The sequence below is a fragment of the Muntiacus reevesi genome, chromosome 1 (genome assembly GCF_963930625.1).
Source record: "Muntiacus reevesi chromosome 1, mMunRee1.1, whole genome shotgun sequence".
Lineage (NCBI taxonomy): Eukaryota > Metazoa > Chordata > Mammalia > Artiodactyla > Cervidae > Muntiacus > Muntiacus reevesi.
Genome location: NC_089249.1, coordinates 166,808,674 through 166,834,349, shown reverse-complemented (window position 1 = coordinate 166,834,349; position 25,676 = coordinate 166,808,674). Strand labels below are relative to the sequence as shown.

At 45.8% G+C, this 25,676-nt stretch overlaps 1 protein-coding gene and 1 non-coding gene across 2 annotated transcripts; one reads left to right on the top strand and one right to left on the bottom strand.

Moving 5' to 3' along the window:
• Positions 1-19: 19 nt before the first annotated feature.
• On the bottom strand, positions 20-22,831 carry GNL2 (G protein nucleolar 2). The gene is made up of 16 exons (XM_065916207.1): positions 22,646-22,831; positions 20,886-20,970; positions 19,612-19,706; positions 17,899-18,038; positions 14,546-14,730; positions 12,956-13,022; positions 11,877-12,035; positions 11,215-11,328; positions 7,910-8,038; positions 7,090-7,194; positions 6,154-6,312; positions 5,825-5,938; positions 2,499-2,956; positions 2,086-2,171; positions 884-969; positions 20-206 (listed from the first exon to the last, which is right to left on the bottom strand). Exons 1-16 carry the CDS (start codon positions 22,707-22,709, stop codon positions 57-59), a joined length of 2,196 nt encoding a protein of 731 aa, XP_065772279.1. The 5' UTR covers positions 22,710-22,831; the 3' UTR covers positions 20-56.
• TRNAF-GAA (transfer RNA phenylalanine (anticodon GAA)) lies at positions 1,512-1,583 on the top strand. The gene has a single exon. It is a non-coding gene; the product is annotated as a tRNA-Phe (tRNA).
• Positions 22,832-25,676: the final 2,845 nt, after the last annotated feature.

The following is a 25,676-nucleotide window of genomic DNA, read 5'->3' as shown; positions in this document are numbered from 1 at the left end:
ATGAACAGTGTCTAGTTGCATGTTTTTGTATAATTTAATAAACAACATTTAACACGTTACTGCTTCTGTCTGGCTTTCCTGTGCCTGTGTTTCTGCCCTTCTGAGTCGGTGGTCTTTCTGTTCCGGTTCCTGTTTTTCACGTTGTGTGTCTCATAGTAGCGGACACCGACTTTCTTGGATCTCTGCTGCCGTGCTTCTCGCCGCCTCTGCAAAAACGGCACACACACCAAGAGGCAAAAAACCAATCAAACAAACACTGAAAGTCATAGAAGAGGCCCTTGTTTCTCTGTGCTCCGTTCCCAGACTGCTCCCACAACTACTGGCGGCAGCACTCACAACGAGCGAGGGTTCATCTCACGGACTCAAGCCTGCACTTCCACTGCAGCTCCAAGTGACAGGCTGTCACGTGGCCCAACCCTCGGCAGATGCCTGCATCTTTTCTTCTGCACTCCTGCCAAGTGGTCCTCTGGTCTAAGGCTGGACACTCATAACAAGCTCTCCACCTCCCAAAGGGGACCCCTCCAGCTCTCAAGAGCCTGGTTACAGAGCTGAGCTTCACAGATGGCAGCAATCTGCCTGCACAACTCGGCTCATCATGTGTCACTTCCCTGAGGCCACATAAACCCAGCAGACGCTTCCTAACGGTAGTCTCCAAGTTTGAAGGCAGCGACTGGCATTCTTGAAAAAAGATATACACTCAGCTGACCTTCATGCAGTCAAGGTCAACTCTTAATCCTATTTCACTGACCTCAACCAGGTCATTTAGGACTGGGGTTCCTTGACTTAAACTCTAGAGCATTAATTTCATAAAGTGTGAGTTGTAAGAAATATACTTCCTCTCTCTACTCTAAAACTGGGGGATGCTGAGGACCAAAACACGTACCTCCTTAGATGTAAGCGTCCTGTGAGTTTTGTCTGACTGCTCCTCTTCCCTCTGTGCTTTCCTCTTCTTTCCCTTTTTGGTCGGTGCTGGAAACGAAACATGCGCACACACAGAAAAGAAATGGGAATTTTTTATTTAAAATGTGCCTGTGAATCCTAAGGTGGGAAAGAGCTTGATATACTGGAGGAGGAAGGCAGAAGGCCGGTGTGAAAACAGTGTGGTGTGAGACACAGATAAAACCAGGAAGATGCCAGGAGGCTGCCAGATCGGGGGTAGGGGTGGGGGTGTGCTCCCAGGCCTCCAGTTTATCTTGAAAACATACTTGATGTAGAAGTTATTAGAATGACTGCATAAAGAATAAATATATGAACTATCTGCCCGTCCAAAAAAATTTGTCTTTGGATCCACCCTTAGATTCTAAGTTTAATAATGTATTCTTTTTAGAGGAAGTTTCTTGAATTACCAATTTAACCCCAAGAAATGTGCAGAATAAAAAAACGATAAGGACTCCCCTGAGAGCTCAGATAGTAAAGAATCCACCTGCAATGCAGAGGACCCGGTTGGATCCCCAGGTCAGGAAGATTCCCCTGGAGAAGGGACAGACTACCCACTCCAGTAATCTTGGGCTTCCCTGGTGGCTCAGCTGGTAAAGAATCTGCCTGAAACGCAGGAGACCTAGGTTCGATCCCTGGGTTGGGAAGATCCCCTGGAGAAGGAAAAGGCTACCCTCTCCAGTATTTTGTCCTGGAGAATTCCAAGGACAGTATAGTCCATGGGGTCGCAGAGTTGGACACGACTGGGCTGAAGGGTTCAATGCCTGATCTGGGAGGATCCCACAAGCCATGGGACCATTAAGCCACCACAACTACTGAGCTGGAGCTCTGCAATAAGAGAAACCACCGAAATGAGAACCTGCGCATTGCAACCAAAAGGAGCCACCGCACGCCGCACTAGAGAAAGCCTAAGAGCAGCAACAAAGACCCAGAGCAGCCATACATAAATAGACAGACAGATATTAAAAAAAAAATAAAGACAATTTGTGTGATAAATAATAAGTGGAACCAGGGAAATTTGCCAGATATGATAAATATCAGGATGACCAGGATGACAGTACAAGAGATAATTCCCGAGATAAAACTTAAATTTCCCAAAGTTCTGAAGATGCATATTGCATCTACCTGATTTCAGTAATTTAACTGTACCTGTATTGTCTACATCTTCTTCAGCTTTCCTTTTTTTTTGTCCTTCGGATTTTGCAAAAACCATTTCACTCAGTCCCTTGGATATCCTGAAAAGGGAGAGTCCGGTAATGAAACTGTCTGACATTTCCCTCCACTGCCCACAGCTCATGCAAATGTGAGGATGGTGACATTTCCCAGATGAAAGAAACCTGCTCTTCTTCATGTGGTTAACGCCACTGGTAGAAGCAACACCATTTTTGCAGCCCCTGGACATTTGTAAAAGACTCAACCACTAAGTTTCTCAAGGTTCAGGCAGCTGTACATTTTTAAAATGTATAGCGACACCTTCCCCTACCCTATAAAAAACTCCTTATGTCAAGTTTCTGGGAAAATGAACCAGCACACAGCAATCTGTGAGATCAAGAAGACGCTACCTGATTGCTGAAAACTTCTTAGCTTTGGCTTTGTTTAAAAACCTCTGGTACTTGGCGATCTTTTCATCCAAGGCTTGAATAACAGCCTTAGTGGTGCGTCCCGGGTGATCCTCCTGGGACTCTGCGTAAGACTCGTCCTCATCATCTCCTGGGTGCTCCTGTTCCTCCTCCTCCTCCCTCTCCGCAGAAAGGCTCTCCAGCTCATCATCGATATCGGACATCTCCAAAGGAACCAGGTCATCCCCAGAAAACTGAGGCGCAACGTTGATCTTGCCAAAGTTCTGCCGGATGCGCGCCAGAATCTGCTGCATTTCTGAATCGATGCCACAGGGCTGGGGCTCCTCTTTTTCCTTCTCGAGGATGGATTCTGACTCCTCACCTACAGCTTCTGTGACTTCCTCTTCTGGGTTGTTCTGGGGAGTTTCTGTGGCAACTTCCAAAGATGAGGAGGATGGAAGCTAATCAGGACAGAAGGGTGGGGGTGGGGAGAGAAATGAAATCAGAAAATGAAAACTGAATTTCTTTTTTTAAGTTTTTGTTACATTGGAGTATAGTTGATTAACAATATTGTGTCAGTTTCAGGTATAGAGCCAAGTGATTCAGTTACACATATTCTTGTAGTATCTCTTCTTTTTCAAAATTTTTTTTCCCAATTTATAATACTGTGCATTATCCCTGCTGTATTTCTGAACTTACACATCATGCTCTCAAACGAGGCAGTCCTCTTCTCAGGACTAAGGGAAAGTGTCAGAAACATGCACACCTCAGTCACGTTGTTAACGTATCACTAAGTCAGTGTGCATTAAGCCCTGAACCCAGCATGCAAGGATGAGAGGAATACAGCTACGATCCAAAAGGGTGCGCCAACTCACAGTACTCAGCCATGAAAACCCAAACCACTAGACACACTGCAGACACAGGAGGTCGCCTACACCACCCCTGAGGACTGGAGGAACAGGGGCTGCTGAGAAAGCACGTCATGGGGAGCGCACACCACGGGGGAAGAATGGAGGCCCAGCAGAATGGCGCTGGTTTAGAAAGTGCTGAGGGTGGAGGAGAGGCACTGAGGAAGCGGCTCGAAAGAAGGTTGGGAGGAAATGGAGGGTTCAGAACCAGCCCTGAGGTGGTTTCGGGGAAGGGGCCGAGGGAAACGTGGGCTGGCAGCGCGAGGCCTCAAGTGTGGACACTCACAGCTGAGGCCGGAAGGACTCACGGAATTTTCCACAGGCGAGGTGGCTGCGCAGAGCACTAAATACATCAGGAACCCATGGAATTCAGGAAACACCACACAACATTCCTACGTATGTTTTCATACGGTTTTCTGTTAAGGTAGTTTTTTAGCCTTGGGATTCTCAAGGGAGTTTCTGCCACCACCAAAAAGAGGGAAGGGTGAGTCACAGAGCAGGGGTAAGTGACTGCCTCAACTTAACAACTAGACATGGAGGAAGAGTGAGAGAAAACCCCGCCGTTTCCACACGGGGTCACCTGGGGGCAAAGACGGTCTCCTTGGACCAGAGGCCCCGGCCACACCAGCCACAGTGCTGCCTACCCCACGGCCTCCCTCCAGAATCACGGCCCATCAGGCTCACCTTGCCTCAGGGGTTGGGGTGCTCCTGGCACCTGGAACCTCTCCTGTGACATCCACGGAGCTCCTGCCTCAGGCCACCAAGGTCTCCCCTAAAGGCCACTTCCCCAGAGGCCAGCCCTAACCGCCTCACTTACAAAGCACCCCCGTCTCCCACAAACCCCTCAACCTGGTCTGGTCTCCCTCACGGCAATCAGTACATCCTGACGTCACATGTTTATCTGTGCACTGCATGTCTTCCAACAGGGTAACAGAAATATGCATTTGGCCTTTGACCCCCAATTCCTGGCACAAGAGCTCCTAAAACCTTTGGTTTCTCTTGTTATTCTTCCTAAGTCCCTCTGCCCCACATCAGTTTATGCTATTGAGACGACTGTGCGGGGACCCAGCTTCAGACTAGGAGCTGGCCACTGAGAGTCCAAGCAATCGCTGAGAGGGCTGGGAATTCAGTTCAATCACCCATGGCTAACGAGCCTGTCAACCGCACCTGTAAGGAAGCCTCCAGGCTGGTGAGCACCCTGACGTGCTGGGAGGGTGGCCTGCCTGGAGAGGGTGTGGACACTCCATGCCACCCTCCACCCCACAGGTGCCCTATGCACCTGACATTCAGCTATTCCTGACTTGTATCTTTTATAATAAACCAGCCATCACAAGCAAATCACTTTCCTGAGTTCTGCAAGTCCTTTCAGCAAATGACCACACATGGGAAGCACTGAATTCGTAGTCAGCTGGGCAGATGTGGGGGTAGTCTGAGAACCCCATCTATGCTGGCGCGTGAGGTGGGGGCAGGCTTGTGGATTTTAGCCCTTAACCTGTGGGGTCTGCACTGACTCTGGCAGCTACCCAGCTGGTTCCGGAGCCTGTGTAACAGGTACGGAAAGACGAGGCCCGTCTAGGATCAGAAACACCAGGTACTCCTCCACTGGCACGTGGACATGTGCATGTGTGTGCGTGCGCGTGTACAGGAGGGCGGGGCCTTGCCCTGCGGTACTGCTTGTCTGGTGGTTTTAGGGGAAGAGGAGAAAAGGTTGAGTAACATCAGTTTCAGGTATGTTGATTTTGAAATGCCAGAGAAAATATTCAAACGGAAATTTCTAGCTGACAATGGAAACTCTGGGACTGGAGCCAGGTGAGAGGATATCAGAGAAATATGGACCCAAAAGACTAGCTTAAAGCAAAACTTAAAGCCATCTCTTCAACAGACTTGGCTGAGCTCTGAAGAAGACCCTAAAGTAGAAAGGCAAAGCACTCAAGTTGGAGCCTTGCGCAGTCCACTGCCGGGAGGGACATGAAGCGGTTGGGAAGCTTCTCGGGGTAGCTCAGAGCCCCCAGACCTAAGACTTTCCCTGAGCATCCACCGTACCACTCTCCTTTCCCGCCTGATCACGAGCTTCCTGAGGGCAAGGACCATGTTACCCCAGCACCTGACCGGGTCTGTGAAACAAAATAAACCTTGGAAACAGCTCTGTTCTTCAAGCAGAAGACAAGACACAAAACCGAAAGCGAGCACTCACAGGTAACGAGCTCTCCTTTTTCAAAGCCCTGAAGACTGGCATTCACACTCAGTCTTCTATCACACCTCTACTTCCAGGTCATCCCCCCCCCAAGGTCACAGCCAGTGGCACCTGGGATGGGAGACACCGCAATTGGAAGTTATACCCCAAAGGAAGATGACGGTAGTCCAAAGACATGCGGGTCCAGTAACCCTGCTTCCAGAGAGGTGGGTCCACCTCTGTCTTACCTCGGGGGCTGCTGGGGCTTCTGCATTGGGCGGCTTGACAAAGAAAGGAATCCGGCCCCTCTGCCAGTCATTGAGGACCATCTTCCCCACAGTCCGCAGGTCAGGCTCTCCACCCTGAAACGTTGCAGAAAGATGCCCACTTCAAACCACAGAGCCGCGTCCCACTTTGCTGGCACATCGCTGTCCCAGCTGTCCGTCACCACCTGGCTGCCGAGGTTCATACTTCACACTGCTCACACACATGTACCAAAAAAAAAGGGCCACAGCACACACTGCGCACACAGGCCTGAAGCAGGCCCCAGTCTGCATTCTCACAAACCTTGGCTCACCTTTAACAACTTCCCTGTCCGGAAAGCTAGCTTCTCCAGAAAGTCCTCAGCGTTCTCCCAAGAATCAATCTTGTATGTCTTGCTGATATATTCTGGTTTTGCTCGTTCAAGTACAGCACCAACGTGGTCTTCAGGAGTCTTAATTTTTTCAACTTGAACCTAAATATTGATAGGAAAGCTCCTGCTTACAAGCTTGACTATGGAAGGAGTGAAGCTCTGAGGGTTCTTTGTAATTGTGTCTGAAAATAGATTTCAATGCTTCAAAGCAAGCAGGGCCCAGAGGTGGTGAGACATGGTTGGCTGGAAGGAGTGCCATGGAAAGCTGAGCGCAGCCGGGGAACCCAGAACCCCTCTCTAATCTGGCTCTAATCCGGCTCAGCACAAATGGACGGCATGGCTTCCGCAAGCACTTTAAACTCGGAATGCTCTGTGCTACTGACTTGCAGAAATGGTTAAAAGTCTGCCAATTCCAGGACACAAAGAGAAGGGAATAAATAGTTTAAGGAAGGAGGGGAGGAGCTGCCCAGGATGTATATAGCCAGAAACACTGGCGAAGGTTAAGTGGAATCATTTAAAGCTCTAGGTCGTCTTCAGAAACAAGTGAGGAAATGACCGAGTTCCAAAATGACTCAACCCATAAACCCACGAAGATGAATTATTGCTAAACATAAACAGGCCCTGCTTCCCTCTGGATCCCGTGTGTAAACGACAAACGCTTTTGTGGGATGACACTGACCAGATATGCCCTTCGGCCTCCTCAGACAGGCTGAAGTGGAGCAGAGAGGCCGCCCTGCTCAGTTTCATGTTCCTCCAGTCTGGTCAGACAGGCTGACCCCAACTGCCTGCTGAATGAGTAAAAAGCAGGGGTCTCCAGAGCCCCCCACAGCACGCTCCCCTCGAAGGCAAACACAGAGCCTCCCGGGACCAAATACTCACGACTCCTTTCAGTACAATGTCGGTCTCCGAGTCCTCGGAGGGGTAAACCACACCCGGACAGTCGATGAGGAAGATCCGACGCATCAAGGTAATGTACTGCCAGACCTAAAAGCAGAGACTTGTTTCTGACTGCTTCGGGTCAGTCCCGGAGAGGAGTTTCACAAAGCCCTGATGCTCACCTAACAAGACGGGGGGCTGGGCCCGGGGGTCAGGTGTGGGGGCGGTCACAGAGGAGCAGCCTGCTAGGTAACGAAGCTCCAAGCCCCTCCTCCGTATACCGTGCACGAGGCACTTCCACGAGGCATAAACTATAGCTTCCATCAGCTAAGGGTCTAAAAATAATGCAGAGGCAGGCTCTCCATCTAGGATTGTGCAATAACGTCCAGTAAAGCGTTCTCTGACTTCTCGAAAAGTACTTCTGGAAGCTTCATGCTGCTTGGCCCCAGTTCCTTTCACCAGAACCATGCTGCACCCCACACTCCGTGTTCCAGGGTAGGCCCTCTAATCAGCACAATCTATCTTAAACTTGAATTGCTCTTTCTTAAGCCAGACATCAAATAGTCTCCAGTTTTGTTTATCAAAACAAAAGGCTGGAGTGACATGAAAACAAGACTCAAGGGGCACACAGCAAACCATGCCAAGATCAGGCAGTGGCACATAAAGTCTTATCCAAAGGGCAGAAACAGCTCCAAGACATTCCCACTTGAGACAAGGGGACTAAACTCCCAATGGAGATCTCATCCAAGAGAGGCAGACAGACGTTTCCATGTCCTGAGTGGAAATAAGTCAAAGTAAGACAGACCCCTCGAGCCAGAGGTACCTTTGTTTCACCTGCGATGGGGGCCACGTTGCAAACCTTCTTGGAGCGCAGTGTGTTTATCACAGAGCTCTTGCCAACATTTGGATAGCCAATGAACCCCACACTGATCTGCTTCTTGTCCGTGTGCAACTGTTCAAAAAAAATACACACCACACACACGTGGAGTGAGTATCTTTGGGACAAACAGGTTGTGTTACTTTGCTGCCATAAAGAATACAGTACAAACTACCAGTACGACTTGATTTAAAGCCCAGACACGCACCACCTGCCTAGTCTGAGTGGGTTGCATACACATCCTCATTAATAAATCAGAGGTGAGTCAGCACCTCAATCACTCATATGAAATTATTCTTGAATGTTTTAAGGTTGAAAGTATGTAGGTTGAGAAACAAAGGAAGAAATAGCTCGTTAGTCATCAGTTTAGAAGAATGCTGTCTACTGATACAATGTCTTCAGGGAAGAGAACCTTACCAGATGCACCAATCCCATGACCCACCCCTCCTCTTCTCTGCACATATTTTGCACACTCATTGCCAAAAACAAACGACAAGAGAAAAGAAAGGCAGCGTCAAAAGCTAGATAGCTGGGTGAGAGTCTCACGGAGGCAGAGCTCAAGAAGAGTCTACAAATGAATGGGGGCTTCTGACTAGAGACAGAGGACTGAACATCCATGACTGCCTCACTCCCTCCACAAACCCCTGGGACCACAGCAGTGAGAATTCACACCCCACCCCCATCCCCAGAGAGCCAAACACATAGAATGGAAGCATAAGCTAGAGATGAGACAAAACAAACTAATGTGTGATGTCAACAGAATACTACCAGTTAAAAAGTAGTATCTAACTTGGCCCACTACAAAATGTGAAAGCTACATGGCTGCAAAGGTAGAAAGGCTAAAAATGCAGCAAATACACTGCAAAATGCAGTGAATACAGGCCTCGGGAATAGGCAGTACAGCCCTCTCTAAGGGTGGGCCTGAAATCCAGAGGACTGACCAGTGGACTGTCTGTACAAAGAGTCACACCTCTCCCTCCCCTGCCCAGCACAGGGACCCCAAGTTCTGTGCCCCGGAGGCTTAGAAGACAATAACTGCTTTGGAACCCTACATCTTTGAAAATATTTCTAATTTTCAGGCCTGACAAGGACCCTAGATTTACACAGAACAGCTGCTGAAAGCAAGTTTTCCCAGAGAGCTGAACGTCTAAATACTAAATAGTGCAACCCCAGGCCCCTGCTCCCACTGCACTCCTAGAATCCTGGTAACCAGGTCCACACACCCCTGAGCTGGAGACGGGAAGACTCCCTTCTAGGGAAACTCACAGGTCCAGGAGGAAGACCTACAGACGGGGACTCCCATGATGATTCAGTGGTTAGGGCTCAGCACTCCCACTGCAGGGGGCACAGGTCTAATCCCTGGTCAGGGAACTGAGATTCTGCACGCTGCATGGGGCAGCTAAAATAAGACGAAGAATAACAGACCTGCAGATAGCGACATCTAGAGTGTCCCCCAACGAAATCCTGGATTTCTTCCCAGTCACCCTACAGTAAAGCCTCTCAACAAGCCCACCCCCTGCATAAAGCTTCTATAGCCTTTTGTCTGTGGCTCACTCTTAAAAATGAATGGAGAACCAAGAATAACCAGACACTGAAGTGTGACTCTAGTAGAAAAAACAGCAAAACAGCAACTTGGAGGAGACAGTGTCAATGTAAGAAAATGTAGAGGAAAATTCCCAAATACCACTATCCTCATCGTCCTCAGAGACAAAGAAGCTAGTGTATCCGTGAAACACGAACAGACTATAAAAGGGGGGAGGGCGACTTGGAGTTAAACAAGGGCTTTCAGAAGTTAAAAATTAAAAGTGAGAGGCAAAACACATTTCGTGATAGAACAGTTAAATGACCGAATCAAGGTAACTGCCCAGAAAATTGGACAAAATGTCATAAATGTACTGAAGCAAAGAAAATTCAACAATTGGGACTTCCCTGGCAGTCTAGTGGTTAGAACTCCATGCTTCCACTGCAGGGGGGGCATGGGTTCAATCCCTGGTTGGGGAACTAAAACCCCACAAGCCATGTGGCAAGGCCAAAAATAAAAAATGAAGATGCAATGTGGTACCTTCAACATTCTAAGAACAAATGGTGTGAGGGTAGAATGAAGAAATTTGCAGAAGGCAAGGTCTCAAAAAAATGTTCCCCCAAAGTACTCTTCCTCAGAAAGCCTTTGGAAAACACATTCCATGAAAAGGAGTAAACCAAGAAAGAAAAAGGATTCAGTGAACAAGGGAGCCAACACAGGGAACAGCCGTGTGAATTCTCAGATGATGGTGAGAGGAGATCCCAGGAAGACCCGGCCTCAGTCTGGGACGTGGCTCCACCTGGACGGGAGGTGCTGGACACCCTGAAAGTTCCCACGCTATCGAGGATTTGGTGACACGTCAGTGACAAATAAAGTGGAGCTACTAACACCAGATAAAACAGAAGGTCCTGCGGGAAAGGAATTATAATCATAGCACTGTGGATCAGCAGGGACTGACACTTCGGACGTAATACTGTAAACACTGAGCAAATGGTAGTTTAGCCAAACGCCATACAGGGACACAGGAAGTGGAGAGAGAGGACAGGGGTAAGAAACCTAACTCTCATTTTTCCACAGCAGGAACTTAACAAATACGTAAAACTGAGTGGGGTGGGGAATGAAACACAAACTCATAAGCGTGTACAAAAATATGGAAGAAAATGCCAGAAGTTAACAGCCATGAATTTCTTCTGGGAAGCAGGGAAGGGTAGGACAGAGGTCATGTATCCTTTGTTAGAAGCCAGGTAAGAAAAAAAAAAGGCCACGTAAGATGAACTGAACACATGAATACATAGTTGCAGGTACAGCACAGGAAATTTCAAGACGGTTTGCTTTCAGGGCCTCCCTGAGGAACTAGCGTCTGACCAGGGGTCAGAGGCTGGAGTCCAGCAGGGTCCCTTCTAGGCAGAGGGGAGCGAACTGCATGGCCTAGGAGCCCAGAGTGGAGGGAGTGCTGGGAGGGGACAGGTCATCACCACCAGGCAGAGGGTGGACCATTCGATGCCAGGGACACGGCAGAAAGGAAAGCGACGTTCGCTGGGGAAGGGGGTACAGGCTGAGCATCTGAGGGTCCCCTGTAATCCTGAGGCTCTGTGAGTGGTTACAGCTCCGGAACACACTGTTCTCACTACTGAGAAGATGTAGGAGATGAGACACACTCTGGGAAGAGAAATTCTCACACCAACCCACAGCCCCCCAATTCCAGGAGGGGCAGGCCAGGTTTCAACACCTTTCCAAACTGCCGTAGAAGTTGAATAAACGCTCCTTTGCCAAATGGGTTAGTAAGACTCGCGTGGAAAGCAAGTGTCGGGTAATCCTGGGAGAGGACGGCAACCCATCGTTTCTAAAGGGAGAAAAGAAAGAAGCTGGTAAATTGGGAGCTGTTTATTTACAGCACAGGAAGAACCAGAGCGTGAATGACAGGACGGTACTTCACACATACAGCTGTCCAAGGAAAATGTTAGCTGTACTTCTTTGAAATATTTTTCTCAAGTATGACAGTTGATGCTGTTTTCTGCCTTATAAACACAGAACAGTATTCCCAAAATGCCTTCACTGTTACTAAAGGCAATTAAGCTAACATAATGTGAAACGGGCCAGGGGCCGCAGCTGCCGCCCCTTCCAAAGGCCCACACTAGTCCTCCCGTGGGCACCGCAGCTGTGCCACTGCCAACCACCAGGGATCAAAGGTAACTGTCCATCATCAATGATGGGCATTCATGGGCCCATTTTAGGTTTGCCTTCAATGAAGACACTTCAGTGACTACAACCTCAACAGTGCAACACTGCTGCCCCACCTGCTGACCCAAACCCTACCACGACACCTAATTATTCATGGATAACGAGCCACATGGACTTGGTCATCTGTTTTGCATTAGCAGCTGTACTTACCGTTGCCCAGGTTGGAACAAGGTCACATTTGTTAAGAACAAAAATGAGATGTTTCCAGGGTTTCTCTTTTCTCAAGTAAGTCTCAATGTGAGGGGAACGTGTACCCATTGGATCTCTAGCATCAAGAACTTGAACCACGACATCTGATGAATCTATCACCTGCAAATTCAAAGAAACAAAAGTGATTTGCTACAGTAGTACATGGGCAAAATTAAAAAGAGAAGGCATTTAAGGGAACCTGGGAAAAATAAAGCAATAACAGGGATAACCTCTCAACAGTCTTATGAGGAGAGCAGGTTGAGCCAATCTCAAAACCCAGCGATCAGTATTCTAAAAAGTGTTTTTCACCCTGTGGGTATCTGAAACTTGTCAAAATTTCAAACAGAACTGGCTTGGATGAAACCAGTCTATTTCATGACTGCTATGCAATAGCGAGTAGAATCATTTACTTCTTAAACCTCTTAAGTTTCTATGTTATAAGTGTTTTGCATTTTACCAAAAAACCTAAGAAATTTAGTTTGCTTTCATGGAATTAGTTTCCTATTACGTTACCGTTTCATTACGTGACTATACTTCAAAGACTTTGTTACTGAGAACATTACTCAAATGCAACCCAGCCAGTTGAACAGCACTGGACCAGGACTCGGCAGACACAAAGCCTCCTGCACTAGCTACCTGGGTGAGCTGGGGAAGGTACTCAAGCTTTCGAGACATCCATTCTCGTCGGTAAAACAGAGACGGCTGGACTAAGGAACTCAAAAACTTTCATGCAGTTCTAACCAAGTATAATAAATCTCAGCAGAAATTTAATTTCAGCAGGTAATCCAAAGAATATCGATATAAACAGAGAATATACGAATCCATGTAATGTGGTTGTTACTGCTATGAGTAATTAAAAAAAAAAAAAAAAACACGGTTATCTAGAACAACAGTAGTATGTGCAAAGCCATATCCATCCTGGTTTCTCCATGGAAAAAGGATGGGTGGACGGACAGAGCATCAGTAGGTCCAAGTTCATTTTCTCACAAGATCATGAAGGCCAAAGGAACCACTCAACGAGAGAAAATTTAAAGTCTTACCTTGTAGAGCTCACCCCATATTCTTTTAGACTGTCCCTTTTTAAATATCTCTTCTTGGGCTTCATTTCTAAATGAGAAAGCAACCAAAGTGAGCAACTGATGCGCTATAAAGATTAAAGGATGTTTTAAGGAAAAATCAACCATGTGCCCAGGGAAAGGGGGTATAAAAAAACTAGTTGTTGTCAACACGGCTGATGATTAGAGAAATGCAAATTGTAACTGCAATGAGGTATATCTCACACCAGTGAGAATGGCCATCATCAAGTTTACAAAAAAATAAATGCTGGAGAGGGTTTTGAGAAAAAGGACCCCTCCGACACTGTTCATGGAAATGTAAACTGATACAACTACTATGGAGAACAGTACATGGGTTCCATAAAAACTAAAAACAGAGCCACCATATGACCAAGCAGTCCCATTCCTAGGCATATATCTGGAGAAAATCGTAATTCAAAAGGATGGATGAATCTCAATGTTCAATGCGGCACTATTCACAACAGCCAGGAGTGGAAGCAACCTAAATGTCCACTGGCAGAGGAACAGATAAAGAAGGTGTGGTACGTACATACAATGGACTACTGCTCAGCCACAAAAAGGAACAAAACAGTGCCATGTGCAGGGATGTGGATGTACCCAGAGACTGTCAAACAGACTGAAGTAAGACCGAAAGAGATAAACACTGCATAATACTGCTTGTGTGTAGAATCTAGAAAAATGGTACAGGTGAATTTATTTGTAAAGCAGACACAGAGCCACACATACAGAAAGCAAACTTATGGTCACCAAGTGGGGAAGTGGGGTGGGATGAGTTGGGAGATTGGGACAGACACATATATAGTACTATGCATAATACAGACAACTAAATGAGAACCCGCTATACAGCACTGGAGAGGGAAATGGCAACCCACTCCAGTACTCTTGCCTGGAGAATCCCATGGACAGAGACACAACTTAGCATGCACACACACACATATATATACACATACACACATATACATATACCCTTGAATGATTCTTGATCTCCTTTTGGGTATGAATGCCTATGAAAGTATGATGAAAGTTACGGATCCTTTTCCTCTCCCTCCTCTTCCCTAAAAACAAAACCTCACTACTTTTATGTATGCACAAAAGTTTTCCATATTATCTTCAGATGGTCACAGAAACCTCAAAGGCCATCCATGAACCCCTCTCAGTAATCCAGAGGCTCTGGTTAAGGAAATCCTGATAGTCACCAAAATATTAATAACAACAGAGGTGGAGGAATTAGGAGTGCTTCTTTTCTTTCTACTGTATTTCCAATTTAACTACATTTTGAAAAATTGCCTGTGACAGAATATACTGCTATTATTACAAAGAAAGTGTCACTTATTTTTATTTGGGGGGGATTAAGAGGCCAATAGTAAATCATCTATCTTAAATTAACTTCCATCTGACCCCAACCAATTTCACTAACTTTTCTAGTATAAGGGAAGAGGTTAATTCCATCTATGAGATAGATTACTGAGCTTCTTGCAGGTAAATAACTGTACAGAAGATGTTTGTTTTACAAAAGAGCAAATGATGAGATGTGCATGAACTTCAAAACAGTACCTCACACCAGTGTCTTCAGCTACCAAGTCACGATCCTTGCCCTGGTCATAGCTCTCAGTGGATGTTTCTGCATTTTCTATAAGTGACTGCATATCACTTGCAAATAAATTTGGCCGCTTCCTCTGTGCTTTAGGGCCAAATGTTGTTTCGAAGCTTTCAGTATCAAGGATGTGCACCTTTGCATTCTAAAGAGAGAGGAAAATTATAGGTAACACCAAACAAAGCACAGAGCAAAAGCATAAAGTTCAAAACCTACCCAGGAAAGGCTTTCTGCTCTCATTTTTACAAAGCTCAACCCATACCAAAATATGTAACAGGAATACAGCCTGACTTCTCATCAAAATGCTTATTTCAATAGCAAACACACTTGTTCCCCTCTTCTTCAAGTTCTGTAAGCTTCCTTAGAGAAATACAAAATACAAATAAGCAAAGCAAATATGAAGAGCTGTGTGTAAGACTTGCCAAAAACTCAACTTTATTTCATTTATCATAAACTTTTAGTCAAATGTAATTAAGGTTACAATACTGAAAATTAGCTTCTCTTTTCTGACCCCCTCTTTTTTTTAAGTTTTCAAGTAAGTGCATAAAATTCGCCAAATTCACAGATTTTGTCAAGGACGATCATGCTCGAATTTGTGTTTTTTTTTTAAACCAACTGTAAATGCCAACTTTTTCTTGGAAGTTAATTTCTTTCATGGCTAAAAGGAATTGCTTGTTTTGTAAGATGCATTTTAGTTTCAGATAACATTTTCCCTAATTTAGGTAACATTTTTTATTAAATGCACATGGAAAGTCTTCAGATGAAAAACATCTAGCAAAAGTCCAAAATAATAGTTTAGATGTGATAAAGGGAACCTGATCCTAACTAGAATTTGATGTGCCTATAAAGCAGTTACGAGCAGAGGAATTTTTGAAGCAGGATGAAAGTCACAGTCTGAGTTAGGATCTATCACGTAACAGTATGTTGTTAATAGCCGGCAGAGAATATCCTCAGTTTAAAAAAAAAAAAATCACCTTCTGCCCTCAGTACAGGCTCCTCTGTAAGCACCAGCTACTAAACTCAGAAGACAGAACAACCCCAAGGCTTCTAAACAGAATCCCCTCCAACTCCTAAAGATCCTTAAGATGTTAGCATTTTCTCAGAGTCTCTAACCCATCTCTTAGTTTACTTTTACTCACTACACCCAACAAGGGAACACCCCCACACAGAACAGTCACGTTTCACATGAGAATGAGGTTCTAAAGTCACTGGGAAAATCATGACCAAAATTATCCTTAAAAATCTCTTAGCCTATAAAATACTCGGTTAAGGGAAAGCACCAAGATGACGGGCTTTCTGCTGCCACCTGCGAGCGGAGGGACTCGGAGATCACGCAGCAGAAGCAGAAAAAGGCAAACGAGAAGGAGGAACCCAAGTAGCCTTGTGGCTTCGGCCCAACCCTCTCGCCCATCGCCTGTGTGCCTGGAGTCAGTCCCACCACACTCGCGGTTTCTCCTGTGGCGCTCACAGGTCCCAGCACGGATGGCATGCCCTTCGCCTCGAGTCTGCAGCGGGTCCCTTTTGTGCTTCCTACCCCCCAGGCAGCCTCCCTCCCCCTGGGCCACTCCTGGGGGTGAGGGGGTTACCCCTTCCCAGTGTTTTTCATTTCTGTGGGGCTCACCCCAAAGTATTAAAAGTAGCTTTGTTAAAAAAAAAAAAAACCACACAGTAATTATTATGCACATACAGGTGAATGTGCAAAAGTTAAAAGTATATCTGATATAACTACGTGTGTGCATACATGTGCGAGTTCAGTCACGTTCGACTCTTTGCAACTCCATGGACTGTAGCCCACCGGCTCCTCTGTCCCTGGGATTTGACTATACTGTGAAGCCAATCTCAGAAGCAGATTTTATAATGAGCAGTGGATACTGAAGTAGTGCAGTGGACAGTAAAGAATCCACTTGCCAATGCCAGAGATGCAAAAGACTTGAGTTTGATCCCTGGGTTGGGAAGATCCCCTGGAGAAGGAAATGGTAACCCACTCCAGTATTCTTGCCCGGGAAATCCCATGGACAGAGGAGCCTAGAGGGCTACAGTCCCTGGGGTCACAGAGAGTAGGACATGACTCAGCGACTGAGCATACGCAAACACACACAAGGTTTTTCAAGGGCAAAGCAGAAAATTCATCAGTTACTCTGAGTACCGGCACCAAAATACAAGCCGGCTGCTGCAGTCGTGGGCCCCCCAACCTACACTATCAGACATTTAAGCGCTGCATTTTAAAAGCACTGAACAACCAGCATGTGCAACAAAGCAATAAATCCACAACAGAGCTTCTTCTCTGTTCTTCTCATAAACAGGATTCAACAGTTTGTTAAAAGATGGCTTTAGGGAGAACAGACAGAGAGAACAAGAGAAATGAGCGACTTGTCTGTGTTTCACGAATTACACTCATGTGTTTCCCTGACAGAAAACAGTCACTCCACTAATAGGTGCCATTCTTCTAGTCCGTCATAAAACAAAGCATAATTGACAAAACCTGAGGCAATAACCAGGCCCTGGGTTTTATTCTGTTCTGCAAGTAAACACTTCTCTTTGAACTGTTTAATTCTTGTATGTATGTCAATGTTTTCTTCCCCTCCTGATGCTGGAACTGAAGCTCTGTGCTGTAACTGATGGATGTTTGGGGAAATTATTATTCAGTTCATGTAAAAATGTGCAGCCAAGCTTTAGGCCACTTCTCTGGTTCCCTGTGAAACTCATTCCACTCAAGCCAGATTCAGTCCTTTCTGCACTTTGAACTTCATCAATTTTAACAACCAATCTGACAGGCACCCTTTCCTTCAGGGGACAAGACTCTTAAAGGAATTCACTGAAGCTGAAAGTACTCAACACCAAAGTCTCCTTTCCTACCAACCAGTCCTAATTTTACATTTCCCCAAAGTTTGATGGAATTACCACTTAAACAAGTTTGCCTGCAAAAACATTTAAAAATGGTATTGGTAATAGCCATAAACTATTTAGCTCTAATTAAGTGGCGGCCGACGTGCTTGCTTTGTGCCAAGAGCCTTAATGGATGTTTCATCTGCATCCAATCACCCAAGGAGGTGGCTCATCCTGACTTCAAGGCTGCAGAAAGGGTCCAGCAAAAAGGTTAAAAGTCAGGCCTGTACTCTGGTCCACTATGCTACTGAACCTCTCCGACAGAATTCGGATTCATGCTAAAGGTGAGACCCTTAATAACGGCGAAAGGAGAAGTCTCAGAAAGCTCATCAGTACTGCATCAGGCACTATTCTCTATAGAAAAAACAAGAGCTAAATAAGGTAGAGAGAGATCTGTGTGGTCTGCCGGGGACATCCTCCGTCTTACATGAGGCCGGATTCGATCATGGAGAAGAGACATGGGTAACTTGCTTTGCTTCATGACAACTTTGTATGGATCCTTCAAGACTGTGTCCATTTCCTCTTGAAATTTTTGTAATGATGACTGCTTAATCACACGTGTATTTCCTGTTTTACAAAAGAATGTTACCGTTTAATAAACTGCTCCTTATTGCTTTTGCCTCCATGTTCCCATTGACACAGTGAAAGGCAAGATTTTTAAATTGCCCTCACTTACCCAAACACCTGACACATTTACCCTAAAGCCATTTTCAAACTTAAAAGGCAAACACCAAAAAACACAAAAACTGCCTCTCCTGCATTCATTCACTACGAACTAAATCACCAACCCAGACACACAAAGGGTTTCAGTAGTTTTCCAAGTCCAATTTCCTGACTGGACAAAACTGAAAAGTAAACATCACTGAATGGAACTGGGATTTGACAGACGTCCTACTTCCGGCTGGACGTGGCAAAGAAATATGGAGCCAATCACAGCTGATCAGTTAGTGTACTCAGAGGATCCCGAAGCACAGCGCCTCCTAAGAGTCATAGCTCCTGGTTTGAGGATGATGAAAGCTTGAAGGGACTGTTACATTAACCAACCAAGTCCTGCAAGGGAACAAAATAAAACTACGCAACACCTCCTGGAGCACACCTTGGAAGTGAGAGCCTGTTCTCTAAAAGGCACATGGCGGCACACATGCCAAACTCAAGGTGAAGACCACGCCGGCGGGGACGGCGACAGCGACAGCAGTTAATGTTTCCACTGTACTTCTTACTGGACACTGTTCTAGACACTTTACATCACGTGTTAACTCACTTAATTATCACAGCAGACCTACAAAACAGGTGCTACTTTTGTCTTCATTTTGCAGATGGAAAACTGATAAGCACACTTAAGAACTTGCTTACGGTCCCAGACAGGGTAGAATGAGGACTTGCACCCAGGAGGGTCTGGATCTAGAGTCACAGGACCGTGCCACCATGCTAAAGGCCTCTTGAAGGCCTCTCAGACACTCTCCTGTGTTGCAGTTTTCTAGGGGATACCCGTCCCACCCAGAGCTATTAAGAGATGATCAAATACAGTTCAAACAACAAGCAAACAATGGATCTGACCACCTGACATGTCCACACAGCTGGCAATGCTGAGGGAAAGGCTGACAGCCCCGACGGAGATGAACGTGGGGTTTCCAAAGGAAGAAATTCTGCCTTCCCGCTGCCTCTGGAGACACATTACTCACTCCTGGGAAGGACTAAAGAGAGGTCCTTTCATTTTCACTCAGTCCAAATACAACTGCACTAAGAAAAAAGGTTTCAGAGGAACTTCAGGCTAAAGGCACAAACACACCTCAAGATACCTCTCAAACAGCCATCTCTCCAGGTGATCAGAAATTAGAAGAGGAGCATAGGAGCGCTCCAAGGTCTGTGAATGCTAATCATTCAGGACGATCTCATCTAAGAGGTTCACACTCAGTGAACAATGATGAGCTCTTTTCAAAAAAGGAAGACATCTATGAAAGCCACCGGTACCACTTTTCTCTGCATTTTCCCCATGGCAGGGACTTCTTAGCTCATTCCTTTCTCATACTGTCCTTGACAGTTTCCCAAAACCCGAATACCTTTTAGACACCTGAACACTCTACCCTTTCCCAAACAGGGCACATTTTCTAGGGCAAAAGTAGCAGAGGATCATACTCACCAAACCACTTAATGTTCGGCTCCACTCTTGCCACTGTGCCAGAAGCCACCGTTGACTGATACTGCAGAGGCTTAATCACTTTACCACGGCTGTTCCTAAATGGAGGAAATAACAGATTTGGTTTGAGGACAGAAGACAAGGGCAAATTTGGGTTTACAGAATACCCTTCCCATCAAAAGGACCTCTTTTTTCCCCCCCTTTTCCGTTTTAAGCAATCATGAAATACAGATTTTGGTAACCAAAAAGTCCTTTGACATTCAAAACAGATTGCCCCAAGCCATTTAACCTCTTGCAACAGAGCACGTAATGATATTTGCTCGATGAATAACAACTAATGTCCATGTTTAAAAATCTGTTTACTGTTTGCTTTAAAAAAAAAAATCACATACTTGAGCCTTTTGGGGATAATTATTTGAAGGCTGGTTTAAATGAATTTTAAGTAGAGGGTGATTTATGCTGGAACTCGAAATTTTAAAACAAACTGCAGAGTAGCAGGTGACTAAGGCAGATTAAGTTCATTGACGTTTGCGTTTTAGACACATCTTTTAGAACGGATGAAGAATCCAATTACCAAACAAATTAAGACCAGTTCACAAAATGTCACACTCAGCAAGTCCCTGTGGTCGGGGCTGCCTCAGCAGAACTCTGAGTTGTGATGAGTGTCCAAGTGCCACAGTGTGGTGATCTAAAGTCTGGCCTTAAAAAACAACTTTTTTGGCTGCTTTCATGACACTGCTCTGTATGCCTTGTTCAAGAAAAGCAGATTTCTATCTGACAGACATTTACCCTGAGATGTAACACACCATTCATGGAGGCTGAGGCTGTGAGCAACAGGGCTGTTGTAGGGTAAGGACTGTGACACGATCACTATTTCACCACCCACTACTCATGTCTCTAACTCAAAATTGACAGTTGATCATATAAAACGGTATTTGAAAAACACGCTCAGTTGAACAAATGTTGAGTGCCTGCTCCAGGCAAAGCATCAGGAAGAGTCTGTATGATTCTGACACCTAACTGTTCCTAATGTACCAGTTTCTTAATCTCCTAATGTTTGATCTTAGTTTAATCAACAGCAAAATAGACAGTAATTCTTGCTTTACATCTGAGAGAGAAAGAGAAGGACAAGTTAGGGTAGCAATGCTGGCTTGGCGTCACATTTGGGGATGCCTATTTGGGGAAAGTGGAGGTGGGAGTATCAAGGACTTCACAGGTACAGCTACAAGTCCAGGGCAGGAAGGGAAGGGGGAGGGGACAATAGTGTCCAGGCTCACCTGCGCTCCTTCTGTCTGTACATATTCAGGCGTCGAATTGTGGCCCGGTCCCTCATGTTGTGGCCTCCTGCTCCCTGCACTCGATCTAGGAAACACAAAAGTAGTCTGAACACTATTTGATAACCAACAAGTCTAATTATAGCCATCGCTTTAAGCACACCAACCAGTTCATTTAAAGTAGGCAAGCTTCCACCTCAGTGCAAAATCTCCACTTTCTCCACGTGTTGCTCCAAAAGAATCATTCCTGGAAGCTACATGGTATGACAAAGCTGACCTAATCTTGACTCCTCCATAGGACTGTTTTGAAAATGATAACAGGTAAGGTTTCTGAGCACTAGTAATGGCACTGTGCTATCCATACTACAGGCGTCGTCTTGTAATCCATACAGAGGGTCGCATTATCCCCATTGTGCAGTTTAAGAAACTGAGGCACAGGGGGCAGCCATCCTGTACAAAGACAAAGATGGCACAGACAGAATTTGAACAAAAGCACTGGATCACCATCTCTGCTGTTAACCACTAAGATGCCTAGCTCTGGGTTTCAGTGGAACAAATATTGTGTACCTGCTCCAGGAAAAGCACTGTGAAGGTTCTGTATGATTCTGAAGCCTAAGTGTTTCCAATGTACCAAATTCTTAACTTCCTAATGCTTGATCTTAGTTCATTCAACAGAAAAATAGATAGCCATTTTTGCCTTACATCTCAGAGAGAAAGAGAAGGACAAACCAGCAAAGTAACGCTAGCTTCACATTTGGGGATGCCTTCCCTGGTGGGCTACAGTCCACAGGGTTGCAGAGTCCGACGTGACTATCAACTGCGCATCAAGTCGCCTGTCTACTCCTGAAGTCATGCAGTAGAAAACAGGCTGAGACCACAGGACTGGTGGGTCTACTGCTCACTAACTTGTCAGCTGTGAGAAGCCACTTCACCTATTTTGGCTCAGTCTCTTCACCTATAACATCATGATCTCTAGGGCCTTTGCAGGCTTAATACTGTAAGATGCCAGTCTACACAAATTGAATAATTTAGCAGCAGTCCAGGGAAAACATTCAACATGAATCAAAACCAAAACCTTTAAGCCATATTTTAATATGTTTTATTAACTAAACCCAAATGGAAAGGACTCTCACAAGGGCTATCTTGTTCACTCCGTGTTGGAACCTTAAAATTCATACACATCTCCAAAAACATCTTTACTGACACGACCATATTTATTTATCTGTAACGTTTTCGATGCACTTGGACGATTCCAAGACCCAAATCTACAGTCCTTTTCTCATCTAAACGGCCAAAGCTAAGGTGGCAGGCAAGTGTGGCGAAATATAAAAGGCCAGTTGGGTTGGCCGACATGACTTTTATCTGACTTTATCTAACTTACTTCTAGCAATTCCTTGAGCTAGACTTATACAAGACTTAACTATATTGGGGGAGGGGCTTCAACACCCGACACACACAGGAAAACAAGAAAAGGTCAAATTTAAGTGCCCCTTCCAACTCTGAGCTTCCAGTTTCACCTTGGAAACGCCCCAAGGCTGCCAGGCCCAAGAGTTCGCTTTCCCGGCTTTAGACCTGGAGCCGGGCATCTACGCTTCAAAGGCGCGCAAGACTCAGCCCTCCTCAGTGCCTCCGAACAAGGAATCCCTTCGCCCTTCTCATACCCAAAGGCGACAGCGGTTGAAGTCACTCCAAGCAAGGCACTCGGAGTCCCTAACCCCAAGCTTCCTCCAAGCCCCACCCTCCGCAAGCCCAGCCGACTGTACCGGGATTTGTGCTGGCATTAGAGGGGTTGATGGTGCTCCGTCCTTTGTACTTGGGCTTCACCATCTTGCCGAGAGGACTGGTACCAGACCGTTGGGCCCGGCCTGCGTGGGGTAAAAAAGTTCGTAACTTCCCAAGCCGGACCGAAGACACCCGCTCGAACCACGCTGGACCGCGTGTGCGGGACGACGTCACTTCCGCTCGCACCCCGTCTATCCCCCGCGCGACTTCCTGAGATCGCGAGGCGCGCGCCGCCGCACTCCTAGTTCCGCCCCCGCCCCGCCTCTTAGACATTTCCCAGCGTCGAGCCCCGCCCCTCTCGCTCCCTAGCAACCGCCAAGCTGCCCTATGTAGCAACCACCCAGTTACCCTGGACTTTCGGCCTAGAACTCCTAAGTCTAGGAGTCCTGCCCGCAAGCGTAGATGCCCCTTCCTAAGCCAATGCCGCAAACTTAAGTTTAATTATCTTCTGAATTTGTCCTCTAAGCCCTTCCAAAAGTGGCCGACTATCCAACAGCCAAATACCAATCAGATCTTGTCATCCCTCCGAAAACTCCACTAGCCTATCATCACTCTCAGGGTTAAAGGAGAGAAAGAGAAACTCAAACTCTTTGCTATCCCTACAGAATTTTGCATGATCTGGTCCCTGCCTACTTATTTAACCTCATTTGTACCTTCCTCCCTCTGGTCATTTTTGCTGAATGTTCCTTCTGCCTGAATCATCGTTTTCCTAAACCTTTGCCTGACTACTTGCTTCTGGTCATTCAGGTTTCAGCCCAAATTTCACCTACAGGTAAGGTTGCAAGAGTTAGCAAATAAAAATACAGGATGCTTAGTTAAATTTGAATTTCAGACAAGCAATGCAATAATACATTTTAGTATAAATATGTCCCATGTAATATTTGGGGCATACTTATACTAAAAAAATTGTTTATGTGAAATTCAGATGTGATTGGGAAGACTTCCTTGGAGGTCCCAGTGGTTAAGAATTTGCCTGCCAATGCAGGGGACACAGGTTCAAGCCCTGGTCTGGGAAGATTCCACATGCAATGGGGCAACTAAGCCCATATACCACAACTACTGAGCCTGCACTCTACAGCCCATGCTCCAAGACAAGAGAAGCTACCGCAATGAGAAGCCCACTCTCAGCAACTAGAGAAAGCCCACATGCAGCAATGACGACCCAGGGCAACCAAAAATAAATTAATTAATTAAATTTAAAAAATCATTGCATGATTTAATTAAAAATATGATAGGGTTTTTGTTGTTCAGTCGCTCAGTCATGTCCGACTCTTTGTAATTCCATGGGCTACAGCACGCCAGGCTTCCCTGTCTTTCACCATCTTCCAGAGCTTGTTCAAATTCATGTTCATTGAGTCAGTGATGCCATCCAACCAACTCATCCTCTGTTGTCCCCTTTCCCTCCTGCCTTCAATCTTTCCCAGCATCAGGGTCTTTTCTAATGAGTTGGCCCTTTGCATCAGGTGGTCAAAGTATTGGAGCTTCAACTTCAACATCAGTCCCCCCAATGAATATTCAGGGTTGACTTCCTTTAGGATTGACTGGTTGGATCTCCTTGCAGTCCAAAGGACTCTCAAGAGTCTTCTCCAACACCACAGTTCAAAAGCATTGAAGTTGTTTAGCTTTCTTTATGGTCCAACTCTCACATCCATACATGACTACTGGAAAAACCAGAGCTTTGACTAGACAGACCTTTGTCGGCAAAGTAATGTCTCTGCTTTTTAATATGCTGTCTGGGTTTGTCATAGCTTTTCTTCCAAGGAGCAAGCATCTTTTAATTTCATAGCTGCAGTCACCATCTACAGTGATTCTGGAGCCCAAGAAAATAAAGTCTGTCACTGTTTCCATTGTTTCCCCACCTATTTGCCATGAAGTGATGGCAAATGATTGGGTATCCTGTATTTTATCGAGCAACTCTTCCTCCTAGGATAAGTCTTTCCAACCTAATCTGTCTAAATCACAATCTCTCATTCTTCTGCAGTTATTCCAATGTGGCATTCTGTTTTGTTTACTTCATGGCATTTATTACTAGTTGAAATTATTTTATGTACAAGTTTATCAGTTGCTTCCCCAAAACTGGAATGTAAGCGTCTTAAGAGCAGGGACCTTGAAAATTTGTTCACCACTGTATCTTCAAGACTTTGAAAGGCGTTTGAAACATAGTAAGGACTAAATAAATATTCACTGAAGTAAGGAATGAATAGATGGCATCTTAGCTGGGGCTGCTGTAGCAAAACATCATAGACTGAGTGACTTAAACCACAAACATTCATTTCTCACAATTCTGGCAGCTGGGAAGTCTAAGGTCAGAGTGCCCATATGGTTGCCTTTCTAGTGAGAACTCTCTTCCTGGCTTATAGACAGCTGTCTTTTCACTGTGTCCTCACATGCTGGGGAAAGGAGGAGGGCTCTTATTCTTATTATTTTTTTAAAAAATATTTATTTATTTGACTGCATGAAGTCTTACTTGAGGCATGCAGGATCTTCATTCTTTAGCGGCTGCATGCGAACTCTTAGATGTGGCATGCAAACCCTTAGTTGCGGCATGTGGGATCTAGTTCACTGACCAGGGATGGGACCTGGGGGCCCCTGCATTGGGAGTGTGGAGTCTTAGCCACTGGACCCCCATCTTTCTCTTCTTATAAGGGCACTAATTCCATCATGGGGGCGCCATCCTCGCGACCTCATCTAGACCTAATCTTCCCCTCCTCCTCCAAATACCATCACATTGGGGATTAGAATCTCAATGTCGTGAGTTTTAGGAGGAACACAGACATTTAGTCAATAGCAGATGGAAATGTCTCTGCACTCCTGAGGGGGAATGAGGGCAATAAGACCCAGCAGTTTCTGTTTTTACTAGTCAAGATAAAGTCTCTAGATGTCTGTGCTGTGACCAAGAAGCCTCCCTTTTTTGGGGGGCACCTCAAGTTGTCAGGAAGTGTCCCTCGCTCTGCCTTTACTGGAGGATTACCTGTGCAGAGGTGGTTAGGCAGGAAGACAGTGGATCCTGGG